Below are 19,242 nucleotides of genomic sequence, written 5' to 3'. Positions count from 1 at the left end.
TGCTGTTACGGTTACCATTAGAATTAAAGGTCCTTAATAAAAGGATTAAGGAAAAAAAATTAATTTAAATCATTTCTAATATATTTCAGGAAATGAAAATGCATAAGATGAAAAATAGGTAGTCTCAGGACATAATTTTTTTTTAACATAGGAAAACAGAAACAGAAGGTAAATTTAGACCAGCAATATGCTTTTTCATACCAAGATGGGTCAAGGTACCATGAATGATCTCTGTCAGTTTCTACTGCAAACACTAACAAAAGAGAATTTAGGAAAGCAAATCAAATTGTTTGTAATTTTATTTTTTAATGTTAATATTATTAATTCCAACATATAAGTCTGTATTATTTTCCAAAAAGCCAGCATTCCACCTGCCTTTTATATCCTTGTCTTTCACTATGGGAATTCTCTAGCAAAGGGCAAAAGAGTTCGTTTTCACCCATTACCATTCTGCAATAAACTATTATTTTTATTTGTTATGTTTAAAACATTTTAATACAATACTCAACATCTTTTATACATCAGAAACTAAAAAATTTTCCTGCCTACTGCAAAAGTGTAATGAATTAACAAAAAATATTTTTACTAAGTACTCACGCTAGTGTCATATTGTTGCTCGGATCAAGGCCGACTTCTATAACAGTAGTGCCTTCAATGTCCACTTCTTTGCAGGGAGTTGTATTTCGCCCAGTTACCCTGCAGGCCTGATAAAATCCATGTGGTTTCACTCGACCAGAGTCATTGCCCACAAACACCTGCAACACTACTGGCTCATTATGGCCTTCCAGCTGGAGTGAGATAACATGGAGCATAAACACTAATCAGCATTTCAAATAATCTAATTGTAAAATCAAACATTTAAGACCAAGTCCTATATTATTATATTTATAACTGGATTCAATAAAGAAATAACAAGTCTTCCAGAAAAACAGAGGTAAAATATTTTCATAAAGGAAAACTGGCTAAATTTTTGCAGAAAACTCTAAGTTTTAGTTCTGCAATAATCACATTTTAATTAAAATTTTAGATGTTTAATGATAAATTATCATTTGTAATTAATTTGTACAACCAGATGAGAATGAATACACAATCCTTTAAGGTATTTATAAATTTACGGACTGCCAAAGCACGTGGGTCACTCAGGATTTACCACCACCACTAATGGAAAATTCACTAAACTGTGCTAGTGGCATCATTATCATCATCAAATGAGAGTACATCTACTAAATTTTTACTCTGTTAAAGCTGTTTGAGTAGGAAAGTGTTTGAAGTGCAGCTATATAAATACTAGGGGGATGGAGCTCATTTTCATAGACTAGATACATATATACAACATCACAAAATCCTGGGCCAAAACATTATGGTCTGAAAAACTGCTGGTTCAAACCAGGACCTATGGGTCATTACAGATCTCTAGCAAGCCTTCATAAATTAAATTATAATTTGTATGCTGAAGAATAAATAAATATTTAAAAGAACACTTGGGAACAAATGTTTCCAATGCTGGTTCTTGATAAGGTTTGTAAACACTGAAGCTGCTAATACAGAATGCAGAAAATCACAAAATAACTTGTACAATCCACATCAAAGTGCTTAAAAAAAACGCATATATCTTTTCTATCCAAGAATAACTGTATCTCTGTATCTATGGGTATCATCATAATGAGTCAAATAAGCAGCAAATAAGCAGTCTACCCAAACTGTTAGCAGTACCTTAGAACAGTGTCTGGCACATAGAAGGGTACGATATTTGCTGAATGAGTGAATAAATAAACTTTTAAGATCAGCCAATTCACTCCTTATCACAGGCAATTAATCTAACTACTTCTGCAGACAAGTATTTAGACAAAGCATAACTTAAAGCCGGAGCAATTAGGTTAAAAATATTTACCAAACTATCAAAATGTCTGGTTAGACAAATATTTATACAAAGCATAACTTAAATTTCTCACTTGCCTGTTACTTGTCCTAAGATTGGGGGACTGAAGAAGGATTGGTGTGGTGAGTAGTAGAGGGGTAGGAATGATACTGTACATGTGACTATTAACAAACTGTATAATGGTCATGAGTAAGCTTCTTGATCCCAAGTTTCTACCATTATTTCTTTCAAGTATAAAACGAAAGGCAGTTCAATTAAATATTGTTCAACTAACACATTTACACAAACTGTATTTACAAGAATCTACCATGTGACTAGCCAAAATTCCTCCCTGTTTAGTATTTTGCAAGGGGTAGGAACATTTGTTAAATAAACATCCCCTACTCCACTTCTTTTGGTTTGTCTTCGAAGAGAAATAGTCTTTTTAATAAGGTATCCCAGGTGCTAAAATTTAAGTGCCCCCTCTTTTTTCTTTTAGTCTAAGTTCTGAAAAGATAAAGACTCAACTGATACCCTGTTTTTTAAACTGAAGACTTAAGTTACCTATCAACCAATTCTTTTCTGAGTTGAGTAGTCCTGATTGCTTTAGCCATCTCAAAAACCTTATTTTCTAAGTCCAAGATAATTTCTACAATATTTCTTTGGACTCACTTTAAAATTTCTTCTTAAATATAAGGTTTGGGAAGAATCTAAAACAGTTGCTACCAATGTCAAATATAAAGGGAAGATAATTCATGATTGCCATATATTTTACTTGTTAGAACACATTTTCATCTCTCCTTTCATTTAAACTAAAATTCAAAGGACATCAGAGTAATAATATTTGGCCTATAATTCAGTCAGACTTTTACTTTAATTTCTAATATACACAGCTATTAGTTTTATTTTAGGCAGCTCTTTTTTGGTTAAAAACAAAATAATAAGTAAAAGTAGATAAAATTCTTCATATATTGCTAACTAAAATAAGTACCTTTACTGTAGGAAAGCCTTGCTGTGTTCTGTCCTTTACTGAGCCACGACTACCCTCAGTTAGGTACCGAGCTCTGTGCTGGGTCTCAGGTTGTACAACTATCTTCAGCTCCTTTCCCTCACTTTTAACAGGATACTGTCCGCACAACATAGGGCTCTTCTTCACTCCAGTTCCTTTTTGGTTTTCCAATGTTCTGAGAAGTCAAAGCACAAAGTGGATAAAGTATCAAAAAGAGTTTTCTACAAAAGTCATCTAAGATAAAGGAAGAAAGAGAATAGGCAATAACATTAAAAACAACTGATTATCTTACTGACAAAATAAAAGACAGCCTAAGGGACACTACATTCCATAAGTAAAGTATCTTTAAAAATTTTGTAATTAAAAAGAATGTATATATGTATATAACTAAGTCACTCTGCTGTATAGCAGAGATTGGCACAACACTGTAAATCAACTATACTTCAATTAAAAAAAGTTGAAAATAAAATTTTGTGATAAAGTTGGACAGGGATGACAAAGAATGCATATGTGTGGCAGGAGGAAGGAAGACTGAATGCAATAAACCAAGAATAACAGGAAAGACAATAGCTAATGTCACTATAACCTTTCACATTGCACTTCATTCAAAATAAAGTTTAAAAATTACATATATGTGTGAGTGTTACATAAAGCTACAAGATTACTATTATTTTCTAATAGGACTTACAAAGCAAAAGAAAAGTGGGGGTAGCACAAAGACACAAACAAACAAAAAAACACAAAAGGCCTTAAAGAAACTGAAGGAACATGTACATATTCTTTTGGATATTTTCCTCAGTACATCAAACTGAGAAAATTATACTAAAAAAAAAAAAAAAATCAGTGATTCAATTTTTATTTGGAAATTAGCTTTACTCTAAACAATCTTTCCCAGAAGTTAAATTTTTCAGAGTATTTTAATTTGTGATTAATTAAATAATTAAAGCCCTTAGCATATAAAAAATTTATAATCTGGGCTTTACAGATAGGCAATCTAACTTATTTTTTTAAATTGGGTTTCTAATGTTTATTTGTATATCATGCATTAGCTATGCAGAATGTATGTTCAAAGAAAAATATTTCAAATGGTGGTTAGGACTTCAGGTCAACACATTTAATCTGAAGTACTGTAAATATGTGATAAAAATAAATAGAAAACAATATTATTAGTTTAAAAATTACCTATGTATATTTAAAAATAGAGTCAGGGCCTATAATGCTTTCTGTATGACTTTCCCAGTCCTAAGTTTACACTCACATTGAAAATAAAGGAGCCAAGAGATGACTGTGGACAAAATCCTGTCCAAAAGCAAACAGGTCCTAGGAGAAATATTATGACTTCAAACATAGAGGAGCAATGGTGGCTAAGTAGCCTTAAATCTTAAGCAGCTCTAATGTTTACCTCTTCATTTCTAACCAAGTTGTTGACTCAGTCATCAATAATAAAGAGAGAAAAGGCTATGCTCTCAATGGAATTTGGGATTGGGGTGAATCCATGGCTAGGATGCAGTAAGGTTTGCAGTAAGACTGACTGGGTGAGAGGGAAGGGTTCTGAAGGGAAGTACTTTGCTCAATCATCTTCATATTCCCTAAACCTTGCACAATTCCTGAAACAAAAGAGGCTGAAAAAGTATTTGTTGATGAAGGCAAACTTGTTGATGAAGTTTGACATAATTAAGTCAAAGATTACCTGTGTAAGTAATTTAAAAGGCCCTGGAAGAATAAATTCTATGAACAAAAGTATCAAGTCAAAGTCAGAACAAAGGGCAATAAATCCTATTTTTTCATCATTCTGGGTAGAAATTCAAATATTTGCACTGAATACAATGTGTAGTACTTTGCATACAAAATTCTATAATGATACTGTTTTATACTCATTAAAAAAAATCAAAGCAAAAATATTCACTTACTTAAACTATGTAAAAACATTCCCTAAATATGCACTGAAAGGGACTAAAAGAAAAAACAGCAAAATCTAATAGTTGTATTGATTTATTAGATTATAGGTTATTTATTTTCTTCTATTTTTCTGCATTTTTCAAATGTTTGTAATTAATATCTATTAATTTTATAATAGAAAAGGGAACACTTTAGTCTGAAAAATAAGGAAAATTTAGCATATCATTAATTTGGCAAGATGTGGCTTTTGTATTCATTTATGCTGGCCAAGCTAATATTTATGAGGGTAAATAGATGATATTGAGTTTTACTATTTCAATAAAACAAAATATTTCACTTGGGATGAAAACTTTAAGTTGATAAAGTATACACATTATGGCTTAAAGAAGAATAGCACATGTAATCAAATAATTTCTGAAATGATACTTTTAAAAGCCCTTAACATTAACTTTATTCTCTAGGCTTAAATGTAAAAATGGAATACATACATATTTAGATCCCTACCTGTGTAAAACAATAAAAACATCAACTAATTCTTAGAAAAGCAGTCATTCAAATTACTAATTTTTAAAGCATTATGGCTTAAGGAAAAAACAAGAAAATAGCAGCTAATTGTATGGGATTTTACTTCTAAGTGACTATCTAAAAAGAAAATCCACTGTCTTGGAATATTCTATTCAGAACTTAAAATGACACTAATTCCTTTGTGCTGCACATCCTTCTGGTTGCCTGTCACAAAAATAATTTTCACTATAAAATGCCTAAAACAGGTTTCACGTGCAGGTGACATCATATCTTAATTTCTAGGAATATCTAAAGAGACATTGGCTACTAATTCTCAGGACATTTAGGTGAAGAATTTAAGAAAAATATGGCTAGGAATGTTTAAATACTGAGTAGTTTTTAAAAAATGATTTTGTTCTCTTAATAAACTCTTTCATATAACATTTTATTTATATAAAAATGCTATTTCCCTCTCACCTGTCCCCAAAAAAAAAAAAAAAAAAAATGCTATTTCCATCTTGAAGATCAATAAAAACTGCTGTACTCAACATATTTGAGGGTACATTTTCTATAATTTAGCATTATATAAATAGAAATTTTATGGCAAAATTTCTTTCATGTTTCTAACATCTTTCTTATTGAAGAACATAGAACTTTAGTTTGAGATCCCCTTAACGATTGTTTTCAAAGGCCTATTTTTCTATATTTATATATGGTTTTATCCTTTCCTTAATATAGTTCTTATAAATTCAAAGTTTAAAATTCTTCTATCATTTTCATATGCTAGTGTCAAATATTTTTCCATTACCTAAGAAGCTGGACATTTCTTCTGCTGCTTGATGAGTTTCTGTTCCATGAATTATTTCATGAGAGATTTTGTCTTGACAAATGTTATTATACTTTCCCTGGGTAACCTCAAATCATTTCTAAGATATATCTATCATACAAAAGCAGAAGCAGAAAAGATGGAGGTCAAAATATCTCTTTAACAGCAACTGCAAATCATGTGTGTTGACTAACTGTAAGTCAAAATTTTATTTGTTCTTCATTCTGAACTTTAACATTTATTTCAGTATAAAAATGAAAATCTCTCTTACGGAACTTAAAAAAAAAAAAAAAACACTTTCTCCACAGAAGCCCGAATAAACACATACCTGTATTTAATGATAGACACATATGAGCCTTTTAAATCTGTGCTACTGCATTTCAGAGCATTTTTCTATAGGTAACAGTTCTACAGATATTGTTGACTCTGCTAATGGCAACACTTTAGGAAAGGGTATATGTTGTTTTCTTTTAGATAATTTCCTAATCTGGACTTTCTAAAAATGAAAAATATTTAAATGTGCATTTTAATTTACTATTATCACCCCAAAGGAGTTTTAAATGAAAGTAGAGAAGAAAGTAGTATAGAATAATCATTACTTAAATGGTAGATATTACTTTAAAAATATACTGAGAAAATATTTAAGGACAAGTTTAATACACATTAAGAATATTCTCTATAACTCTCAACCAGATTTTTAACTTAAAATATACCAATGATGTAATCAAATAGTGAAACAATCAAAAGCATCTCCATCATATTCTGTGACAACCTGAAATTGTAGGAGATCCTGGGTCAACTAAAGGACCATACATACCCTGCCACCCAAAAAAGTAATCTCTCAAGATCCAGTGAGTTAAATTCTATCAAACTATGTTGACTATACTGTAGGAAAATCTAATCAAAAGTCTAGCAATTAAATGTTACAATAAAAGTATTAAAGGAATTAGAAAGTTAAAAATAAGTCATAGTATTCTGTACTTCAGAAGTGAATATTCTGTAATACAGCTATTGAAATATATTTAGTGAGTGTTGTGAACTGGCAGAGATGAATGAAAACTCAAACAGGCACCATGATCCTGTTCTATCACCCTTTAGATATATAACCCAGAATCACAGAAAAAAAAAAAGTGATACATTTATTTTTTAAAAAATGCTGAATTGGCATAATACATTAAAGAAAAAGCTTAAAATAAATACATGAATCTAAGTCGATAATCAAACTATCAATTTAGTTTTTCTTGTTTTCATCAAATAAAAGAAAAAAGGGAAATAAAGTCTAAAATCTTCATAAAAATGGAAAATGACTGAATCATATGGGGAGACAACGTGAAAGGGAATACAAACTAGCCCTCTGTAAATGTTTGTTTTAGCTGGAGTCATTGCATCACTAGTTATTTCTATGAATAAAAATATTTTAAAATTCTTTTAAAGTATCAGTCCATTTGAAATTAAAAAATTATTTCTAAACAGATTATTTTCATTTTCTACTAAATCATACCCATACTAAGATAACTATTGGTAAAATCTACCGGTATTTTATTTTCTTCTCTAGTGAAACCTGATAATTTTAAGTTAAAATTTTCATGTTATTTCAATGATAATACTAGTATCTTTGCTTTAGATGCAAACTTGAGCTGAGCAATTAAGAAAAATGAGGAATGATTTATTTTTTTGTTTTGCATAATGGTGAGAGAACTTTAAAAAAATGTGAATACCAACCCATTTCCTGCTTTTGAGTTGCCTTTGTTGTCCGTGGTAAGCTGAGAAAGCACATAGTGAGGTGCTTTGGCACTGTCGGCATCAAATATATCCATATTAGATTCTTCACAATCTCGTCGTTTGACCCCCGGCCTCTGCTTTGGATTTCGTTTTCGTGATTTACGAGGTACCTCAGTGTTATCATTGTAGGAACTGGTGCTCATATTACTGAAGTTGGAGGGGGAATCCTCCATCCACATACTGCAGCTCTGCTCAGATTCCAATCCACACCCCTCATCCTGGCAGGACATCCGACTGTTATCCAGCAAGTCCTCAGGTGGTGGTGAGATGTACAAGACTGTGTGCCTCTTCGGTGTTGATGGATGCTGCTGAACTGTGTTACTGGTTAACTGCTTTTCACTTACCCCTCGGTTACTTACCCCCAAGGCTGAGGAGCAGCTCTCCACTTGCATAGCCTTGCTGTCGGTGACTGAGGTAGAATAAATGGTAGGGCTGGAAGAGGTGGTAAAGGAGCTGCAAGCACCGCCCATGGAGGAAGAGGAGGGAGCTGAAGAAGCATCTGCAGTGTACAATTTAAGAGTAAATACACTATACATGTTTTCACCTATGCTGGCTAGCAGTCCCATTGAAAATGTGATTTGTGAACTGATTGTTTTTCCCCAAAATGAATAGTTGGAATTTGGTTAAGTTTTCGAATATAAATGCTTCAAGCAATATAAGGCCTAAAAAATGCAATTTTTAAAAATGCCCAAATAGCATTATTTTACTTGTGTTATAATTGATAGATTTTTAAAAATCTAATTTAATGTTTTAAGCTGTAAAGCAAAAACAAAGCTTTTATTGCCTCAGCTGGATAGTTCCACTGAATTTTAATCATTTAAAATAATAAAAAAAAAACCCCAATATGAAATATATGCTTGTGGTCCACATTCAATGCCAATTAAATAATTCATTATAGAATTTGAAAAGTGGGACTGTGCTTAGCCACAAAATATTAAAATAAGTTTCTAACCTATGAAGCAGAGAACTACAGGTCATTTTTAATGCAGACACTCCCTGCTTCAGAGGCAAATCCTGGAATAAAAATATGAGAAAATAAATGAGAAAAGAGCTGCTGATTATTCCAGATATCAATTATAAAATGAGAAATAAATAGAAAAAATATATAATCAACTGAATTGGAGGCAAAATGGAACTGGTACCGTCACTATGATTGTTTTAAAATCTACAAGAATAAAAGTGAAGAAGGTTTGATTTGGAACATGCTGGGCTGTAGAAGATAAGCAAGTTAACCACTGAGGGTCTCCAGAAGTTGGAAGTGGCAGTTCAAAACCATGATCTCTAAAATAAATAAATCCATCCTTTATGGCAGAATGAAAAACAGAAGAAAGACGTATTATTAGATGGATTTTTCTTATTGGCAATTGGTTACCACTGTCCATTTCCTCTCTCTTTAAAAGGCCTCCTTGATTTTAACTATTAAGGGAATTTCTTCAGATGAGTAACAGTAAATTTTATTGGCTGAAGCCTAACAAAAAAGAGTTAAACAGAAAAAAATCTCTGGAGAGAACCAGAATTAGTTCTTATAAAAAGGTTTTTTATAAAACCATTTACCTATTATGCCTAACAAAAAAAGTCAAAAGTAGATCTTTTCAAAATGTGTGGCAACTGGCGTAACAACTCATTGAAAAATACTACTACTAAACCCTTAACAACATAATATCAAGAGGCACACTAATAATGTTAAAGTTGGAAGTTATCAGTCCTATACAATTTTATCTTGTATAAGATAAGGAAAGGTTTACAATCATAAACACATACAAAAATGAAAATAGGTAACGTGCCAAACAACTAAAAATATGTTTAAATCTAAAATTAATTTTTATCTATAGCCATGTATGCTACTGTTTTAAAGTGGTGTGATAAACTTAAAACTGTGATGTGCAGTTATTGGAACTGCAACATCCACATCAATTATATAAAGAGTGAAATGTCAGAATGCCAGTGTTTTGATAATCAAAAGCCAAGTGCCAAAGATCTATTTTTAAATTGAAAACATGCACCAAAACACTTAAATCATTTGAAAGAACTAAATTCACCCACAATTTTTCATTGCTGTCAAGGCTGAAGAGCACAGTTATTAATATTAGCCATCAATAATGAAATCTACATAATGCCACATGGAAAGATTTTTCTCAACTACCATGAGTTAAAGCACTTAGAGCATTTAGATGATACCAGTTCCATTTTCCAGTTTGTATCCTTGTCAAATGCAGTAGCTGAAATTGGAAAATTCAGTCACTTTAAACTGCATTCCAATTTAAAGAAAAATTTTTTATCAATTTCGTATCATGCATTAATGCAATGTTTTCTTAGTAAATAAATATTTTAAAAGATTTGTAAAAACTACAAAATCTAGATACTAATGTCAGTGACAGTTTAAGAGCTGATTTGTAGCCACTTTGGGTTTAAATAACAAGGTTTTTCCTTATTTTTTGAAAAATATTACAGAATTCATTTTAGAAAAAATAGAGAAGGTATTATGTCTAACATTCCTCCATCTGTTCCAACTATTGGCAAAAAAGAAACTAAACGTCTTTGTGTGTATGAGCCTATGTTCATCATTTTCAGAGAAATACAAGTATGCAGCATGCAGTATTTGCAGTGGAACACACAAAGCATGCAGCATGAATTCTGTGAACTTGTATTTCTATAAAGCAGCTTTCCCCCACCCACTCTTTTTGAATCTAAGTACCATGCACATGAGAATGCAGAATATGAACATCTCAGGGATCCCTGTCCATGACAGACGGAAAGTTAGGTGAAATGTAATCATGAACTCAAAAGCAAGTTATATATTTATGAATTTAATATGCAAGATATAACCTAGCATTGCTCTTTGAAGTATGTGTGATTTTTATCTTGCAAATCTTATTTAAAAATCATGGTTATAAAACCCAATTGATATAACTGTACATAAATATCTGTTCTGGGACAGGTATGCCAAACTGTGATCTCATACCCTACATAAGTTAAAATATTCTATACATTTTCCTTTGACACCTAACACACATTATGAATATTTTACCTGCAGTTTCCTGGATATACTTACTAAATAAAAAAGTTCATTAGCACAAAACTATAAAGCTGAAAACATAAACTCTGTCAAAAGACAGTAGTATCATTTAATTTTAAAAAAATTACTTTTTAAAGGTTACCTCAGTTTGATCCTAAATTACAAAAGTTCTACTCATTTTAAGAATATAATGAATATAAGACAAATTTTTTAAAACTATAAAACTCTTTACAATAGTATCATTATCCCTCTGATGATGATGAAAATGGTGTATAAAACCCTTCACATAAGCATGTTACATTCTGGTTAGCAAGACATCACCTAAGTGCATTAATAATGCCAGGTGAGGTGGTGAAGTAATAAGGGATAAGAACTATGGGCCCCTAGAGAGTATGGACAACATCTTTCTCATCTTAGACCCTCCTGACACCTAACATACTATGACTTGCATGTAGTAAAAATTCAATTTTTTAATTAAATTGATTTATGAGAAGCCAATATTTGATACGTATGTTGAGTTACATTAAAGTTAAACTGGTAAATAAATGTACCAATGTGTTCATAATGGACACATATCAGGTTAAAAAAAAAAAAAGATTTATACCTTACTATAATAGCATTAACTGATACAGGGAAGGTTCAGAAGTAACTTAAGAGTTTAATGGTAACTACTCACTATTTCTACAAAGAATGCGCTAATAACTTTCTTTCTTGAAACATACATAAGCCAAATTACCTACTTGTGTATTAATCCATAAATTCACTAAAAATAACAAATTCTTAATATTATCTATTAAAAAGTAAATGCATAAAATAATAGCAAGAACATTTTAGATTTCTAAACAGTAATTTGTCATTTCCAAGCATTCCCAGAAAAGCACAGTGAATTCCTGGGAATATTAGAAATGTTCTTAAAATATTTACAAAAACGTTTTAATCTATATATTATTAAATTTCAAGAAATAGCTTAACTGACATTCCATAGAATTAAAATGCTAATGTAATCCTGCCTCCTCTATATATTCCTTTATAAACAAAATATGCTAACTACCCCTCCCATCCCTTTTTGGTTTTGAATGTCCATCTTTATCTGTTAGGAATGTAGAGACTATGTTTAATTGCTGCTTATTAAAATAAAAAACTCCAGCATAAAAATGTTTTAATAATTGCTTTCATTTTCTCACCAAGCAGAATAGTCATAATGTATTCTATTTTATAACCTTATAATTTGTTTTTTAAATCCCTTACCAATCCTTCAGAAAGTTGAAAGTTTCTTCCTCTTAAAATTATTTTCTCACCTAAGTAATGTGTGAATAAATTTTTATTGATTATTTCTTTTATGAAAAAACTTATCTTTGAACTTAAAAGAATTTTATTATTTTTTTATATTTTTATAAGATTTTTCTTTCTTTTTTTTTTTTTGATGTGGACCATATTTTAAGTCTTTATTGAATTTGTTACAATATCGCTTCTGTTTTTTGTTTTGGGTTTTTTTTTGGTCACGAGGCATGTGGGATCTTAGCTCCCAGACCAGGGATCGAACCCGCACCTGTATTGGAAGGCGAAGTCTTAACCACTGGACCGCCAGGGAAGTCCCCAAAAAGAATTTTATTTTTCCATAGCTTTTTCTGTGACCACAGAGAGCACAGCAACACCAAAGAGAAAACTGATAGACCATTTTTATAACTTACTGACAGAAATTTATAAGCTCAAAAGAATAATTTTTAAATTTATAAGTGAAGAAAAGCATCACATCTATAGTGTTCTGTATCTAAATATAAAAATTTTAGATTTATTAGATTTATTAATTGGCAGTAGCCAATTACTAGGCCAAATGCCAGTAATGATGGTGAACTTAAACTGTATATTTGGCTTCTTTCAAGAATTGATGTAATCATTAAGGTTCACTATAAATATTCAAAGCACTTGGGATAAAAAGAATAGCTGATAATATCTTCCTGGATATTACAGAATTTGCAAGTGCAGTTTACCCTTGAACAACACAGGTTTGAACTGCGTGGGTCCACTTATTCACAAATTCTTTTTAATAAATACATACTACAGCACTATGCAACTTGTGGTTGCTTGAATCTGTGGATGCAGAGCCAAGGATAAGGAGGGATGAGTGCAAAGTAAGTAATACATGGATTTTTGACTGTGCTAAGGGACAGTACCCCTACCCCCCTTGACCCCGTGTTGTTCAAGGGTCAACTAGATTATTAATTTGATTGGAAAGATGAAAATGGAGTTTTAAATGGTACCACATACAGAAACCCATGTATAGTTTATAAACTGCTTTCTTAAACTGTATTTTAAAATTAAGAACTATTAGTTCTAGATTTGTAAACGAGAAATTATTTAAATTAGCATTATCATTTTAGTGCTTTAAATACCACAAAAAAGAGATGATACTTTATGTGGAACTAACTAAACTTTTAATAGAAAGCTTTGAAATTAGAAACATTCTTTAAAGTCCTCAAAAGAAACAAATACCTTTCACTGATTTAAAAAAATATGACAGAAATGACATTTAACTAAGCTTCCAAGATAAAAATGTGGTCCCTAGCATTTAAATATGCACTTATATTTTATAACTTCTCAACATAAGTGCAAAATCAGTTGAGTTACCTTAAAAAAGCTGTAAAAATTTGCAAGTGTGCTAAGTGAACCAATAGTGGAACGGAGAGGGAGTAAACTACTGACTGTTCAGAAAATAATAATAAAAATCAACACAGATCATTTGGAAACAATTTCTAGTCTAAAACCCTTACTATTCAGCCTCAGTAATTCTTTTTAAGTATTTCCATTTTTCTTACTGGTAACAATGACTTCAAATCTAAACATTTGTCTGATAAAAGTCACCAGATACAAGAACATATTTTCAGATCAAAGAAGAAAGACGTTGAGAGAAAAAAATTATAAGGCCAACATTCACGTTGCCAAGTGATTGAAAAATCTAGAACACACAAAGTGGCTGCAAACCTGCTTTGTCAACACCTTACATGCCAACCTTCGTTTTCTACTTTTCTTCTTCTTCTTCTTATAATATTAATGTAAAGTTTAAAACTTTACAAAAAAGTTTTAGTTTCAATCAGTATCAATCCACTATTTAGAAACAAAAAAAGAAAGGAAGGAAGGAAGAAAGAAAGAAAGAAAAAAGACTTAAGAAGAAGTCTGAAAACGAGACCGACCTATACCCTGGGTGAGATTGGATGGGTTAAATGTCTCTGGCACTATTTGTCTTCACTATTGACAGACACTGTCACACAACCCACCACACGATGCCTGTCTCTGAATGGCGAAGCTAGAATGCAAGTTAAGTGTATTAATAGAAAAAACAACTAGCATCCCAGCATATAAAATAAGCAATCCAGATTACTTTACCAAAAAACAAAAATAAAAACAAAACAAAAAAACCAAAAAACAAAAATTGTAGGGTCGATCATTTAATTTACATGTTTAAAACAGTTCCAATTTCCCATTTGTACTTTTCCCACCCAACATAAGTTTACATGCTACAATAAGCAACGTTTTAAAACAAACTTTAAAAAATTAAATTATTAACATCCAAATAAATGCATGTGGGTAAATTTCTTATTCAAAATTTTTGTTAACTCATATTCACCAATTTGTTCTCCTGCTTACTAATGCAATCTAATCCATAAGCCAGAATGTTCTCTCTAGGTGTTTTTAAACTGTGTCCTTACCCAAATTCCCTTAAAGAGTGTAAGACGATATGTTCTGACCAATACACTCAAGCAGTAAAAAATATCTACATTTTACCAGCAAAAGAGTAGTTTCATTTCTCAGGCCAACTTCCAAACACTTCCACATCCCACCCCCTCCAAAAAAGTTACTAATTTACACTTTTTAAAATTTTTTAAAAATTTTTGGCCATGCCACACAGCATGGGATCTTAGTTCCCTGACCAGGGATCAAACTCTTGCCCCTGCATTGGAAGTGAGGCATCTTAACAACTGGACTGCCAGGGAAGTCCTAATTTACACTTTCAAATTAGATATGTTACTGTGCATAAAACGTTTGATCCTAGAGGCTCTATTAAAAAAAAATAATTAGCACTATTGCTGAAGCTGAAAGGGTTGTTACTGATTTACTAGAGACCATCTTTCTCTCCTCCAGTCCATCAAACTGCCAGTCATAGATCTAATACTACACAATAATTACTCTCCCGCTTTTAATCTAAATTCTCCTAAAATAATTATTTTTACCTTGTCTGAGTGTCATTAATAAACATTCACAGAGTATTTATTAAAGAATGTTTCCTGAAAAATAAAATGCTTACAAAATTTGTAAGTGTCCTGACAGTGAGAGCAATGTTTTAAATATATATTTTGTCCTATTCAACCCTAAGTATTTAATCACAGTGTAAAATAGGTACTAGGTACATATTACACAATTTGTTTTTTAAATCCTTTCCTCTTAGAAGAGAAAGATGCTTTCTATGATCCAGTGATTTAAGTACTACAGGGTAGCATCAGTCACAGATACTGGGTGAAGAGACTAAAAAACCCAGAAAGAATCCTCACTCTCAAATTACTTAAACAAAAAAGGGAATAACTATATTAGCTGATGACTACATTTATTGTTGTCAAAGATCCCAGGAAGAACAGGGTTTTTTTTAACAAAAAGACAGCAATTATACTACTTGAAAGGTAATGTTTACTTTAAGACAAAAAGAGAGATTACCACCACATTAACTTAAGAACTGGAGAGAAAAAACAGTTCTGAGGGATGCTATTTGAAGGTCACTTCAATGCTTTATCATATAATACATTTTAAAATAGTTTAGATTAAATAATAAAGGCATTCCTGCCAACTCTAGTCCAATGTCTTCATATTTCTTCTTTTTTAGAGGTGACCAAAAAAGGGAAAATAGTATTTGTATCATTAAAATCTTCTGATATAATAATTCAGAATGGTTTTACAACTGGATCTGGATTACAGTGTACATTAGACCCAAATGTAGATAAAATGTCTAGACAAAAAACAGAAGTCATAAATTGCTCTACTAGAAGTTCTGATAATTGATCACGCAACTTTATCATTTCATTTTTTAAAAAGTGGGAAGAGAATTCTAGGAAGAATACTTAATCAGTCAACTTTACAGAATCGTCCCTTTGGGAAGTGTCTGTTCTCCCTATGATTCATCATCCTCTAGCAATGCTTCTTTTATTTACAAGGGCTCCTAGTGAGAGAGTGTCAACATTAAAGAGTAAGTCAGAAAGGAAATCCCATGGCCCATGTGTTGTCTGATATGCAAAACTTCAAAATGAGGTAAAAAACAGACTGAGAATGGAAAGAAAGAAGCAAAATAAAGCTAAAAAACTTGTTTTTATAAAAATAAGATCTATTTTTTAAAACCTTACTAACAAATGAAAGGAGAAATCCATGTGGGAGGGAGGTCAATGTTTACCAAAAGATCACTGATTATCAGGCAGTATTAAGTATTTTACATATTTACCTTCATAATAACCTTAAGAAAAAGTTGTTGTTACTGTCTACTTACAGGGGTAATACGAGAAATTTACTGAACTTCCACAAGATTCTGTCTATATGATAGAAATGATATGATAGCAATCAGATTCAAATTAGGTCTTTATGATTCCAAAGCTCATGCTAATTTTATTATATTTCACATATGGGAAAAGAGAAATAATGTCACAGAAACAGGTGAAGTCTTTTGTTGTATCCTACCCTAATCAATTCCCCTCACTCCAGTCCCAGCTGGAGTGTTTTTATACAACTTTATTACTATTATTTATACAACTAATTATTATAAAACAATTCGTTATGGCAATACTTTTTGCTTATTATCAATCTTATTGGTAGCATAAAAAAAGTAAGCCCACTTCTATGCATTAATTTCTTAATGTGAAATTCTACAAAACACATACATAAAAAAAGAAATTGTGTCTATTTGATGTATGTAATTTGTCTATGAATGGCTGAGAATCTGTGTGCAGTTTTAAAATGCTATTCTATAGACTAGGGTAATATAAAAATCTGCTTATTCTACCAGAAAATGAAAAAATCACAATATTTATAAAAGTTGCTAAAAATTAGTAAGAGGACCAAAAAAGGTAAACATTTAGGGAATAAACCATTAATAGGCCATGCGTACTTTTTTTGTCAGTGAAAATTTATAATATGGATAGTCTCCTGAATTGGTAATTGTTTCTGAATTAACCATCATGGCCCAAGTTTGCTGATGCTTTCCATTCTAATAACGCAGATGTTAGTAGTATACATCTATACATACATACATACACACATATTTCTATATGTATAAATGTATGTATTTAGATTTACTATGTAATTTTAAAAGTCAGAATGAGGAGTAGAGTTTTTAAACATGTTGCTTACTTGGCAACATGTTTGTAGCTAGGATCTGACTTCCTTCTGGAAGTGGTCCAGTTTTCCAGGAAAAGTAGGAATGACCATATGGAAGAACCAAGATCAATTCACACTTCAGCTCACAACATCAGTATGTAGGTTACATAGGTGAATTACTTTTCCTGTTAATGGGCTTTGGGTTTAATCTTCGGAATATATACTACATAAATGGCCAAAATTCTGAAATGTGTTAACCTAGTTAACCCAGGAGAGCAGTCAAAGGCAAATTTGCTCCTTAAATTTAGTCAACTCAAGAAAATAAGAATTACATAACTGCAAATATCTTCTAACACTAGTAAACAAGTTACAATAAATTCAATGAGCTAAGTACTCTGTTGCTGTAAATAACTTTTATAAAAAAATTTATATTCTTCTAGAAATAATATTCCTATCTTGTAGATCCTGAAACTTGCAGAAGAGAAGAAGGGGTATGGCTTTTTCAACTCAATATCCTACACACTGCCTAGTCCAGGATCTTGTGTTTCCCTAATTGAAATGACAGAACATTATGCTAAATTCCCTAAAGTATAATGGCAAGGAGAAAAGAACTTAGACCTTAGTGGGAAAGAAGAGAGGTATCTTGTGCCTGGAAGGATTGAGATATGATGATATGTAAATTGTCTAGTACAATTCCTATCACATAGTAGGAACTCAAAAATGATAGCTTATATTTTCTTCAACTCAGTTTTTGTATAGTTTTGTTGTTACGGATGGTCTACAAATTCCTATGATTTTAATTTAGGTGATTAAGGTGTCTGAAGTATTGGGATGGCCAAAAAGTTCATTCGAGTTTTTCTGTAACATCCTATGTATGAAAACCCCAAATGAACTTTTTGGCCAACCCAATAAATTAAAGCATAGCTGTTCTTTGATTATAGGACATTATTTAGTTCTCTAGTGTCCTCTCCTATAGTGTAAATAGCACACAGTTAAGTTCTTTCAGTATAGAAAATACCTGTTAGGTACTTGCTGTAAGCATAAAATTCAAAGCACTATTTAATAAGTCTCTTCCAACAGAAAAGTTTATTATATGGATCACTTGATGTAAAATTATTAACTTTAATTACAGCCTTTAAAAACTTTTGTATGTGCTTTATTAGTGTATATACCCATACATGTTAAAATCTGCTACCAAGTATTCATGTACTGAGATTATATTATTCCTGAACAGGACTAATATATAATTCCTGAAAGTAAAATAACAACTTTATGAAAACAAACAACAAAAGAATTACTAACTAGTTATTCCGAAGATTCTCTGGCTGAATTATAAAACCTATGGTTTGATTAATTCATTGTTTATTTCAAGAATTAGAATTAAAAAATTTTAAAGAAAACTGAAATAATTACCTTAGCAAAATATTTTGATATAAACTAATAAACATGATGCTACATCCCAAGATGAGGACAAACAAATAGAATTTAGGATAGAACAAGAAAATAATTTGATTTCTTAAAATGAAGATTAAAGTTTATTGTTCACTTCTGTGAAAGACTCCCTATTTTAAATAAATTAAGACAATCTAAGGATAAAACTGTAAACATATAAGTAGATTTTTAAAAATACTTGATTGGTATGTGAATTATACCTCAATAAAGCTGGTATTTAAGAAAAAGATCTGCCATATCTCTTTTCAAAAATCCAAAATTCTAGTGTAACTGTTTGTTTTAGTTCTCCTTAATAATACTTATATTTTAGTTCCTTCCAACCTATACTGTAGGATTAAAGAAACAAACAAAAAGAATACTTTCACAACTTTCATTTCTTCTTGGTCAACTCCTTATTTTGCCAGAATTTGTTATCAATTCATGTAGATAACTTTTTTTTTAATAAGTGATAATTTTTTAAAATATTTATTTATTTATTTATTTATTTGGGTCTTCGTTGTGGCGCACTGGCTTCTCTAGTTGCAGTGAGTGGACTCTAGAGTGTG

At 31.1% G+C, this 19,242-nt stretch overlaps 1 protein-coding gene across 11 annotated transcripts in view; it reads right to left on the bottom strand.

Annotated features, from left to right (window-relative positions):
• Positions 1-19,242, bottom strand: part of NFAT5 (nuclear factor of activated T cells 5) — a gene marked incomplete at its 5' end in the record, with an annotated part of 220,110 nt that overhangs the window by 37,821 nt on the left and 163,047 nt on the right. For 7 of the 11 annotated variants that reach the window (XM_082436144.1, XM_082436147.1, XM_082436148.1 and 4 more), the window contains 3 exons: positions 598-788; positions 2,850-3,042; positions 7,819-8,377. In XM_082436144.1, the coding sequence (XP_082292270.1) occupies positions 598-788; positions 2,850-3,042; positions 7,819-8,377 (943 nt within the window). Of the gene's footprint in view, positions 1-597; positions 789-2,849; positions 3,043-6,078; positions 7,784-7,818; positions 8,378-8,830; positions 8,893-14,085; positions 14,199-19,242 lie in introns of those variants that run through there. The other 4 variants (XM_082436145.1, XM_082436154.1, XM_082436153.1 and 1 more) reach the window with 3 other exon arrangements.

The sequence above is a fragment of the Balaenoptera physalus genome (genome assembly GCF_965194825.1).
Source record: "Balaenoptera physalus genome assembly, chromosome: 19".
Classification (NCBI taxonomy): domain Eukaryota; kingdom Metazoa; phylum Chordata; class Mammalia; order Artiodactyla; family Balaenopteridae; genus Balaenoptera; species Balaenoptera physalus.
The sequence above is the reverse complement of the archived record's forward strand: the minus strand, read 5'-3'. Positions and strand labels throughout refer to the sequence as shown.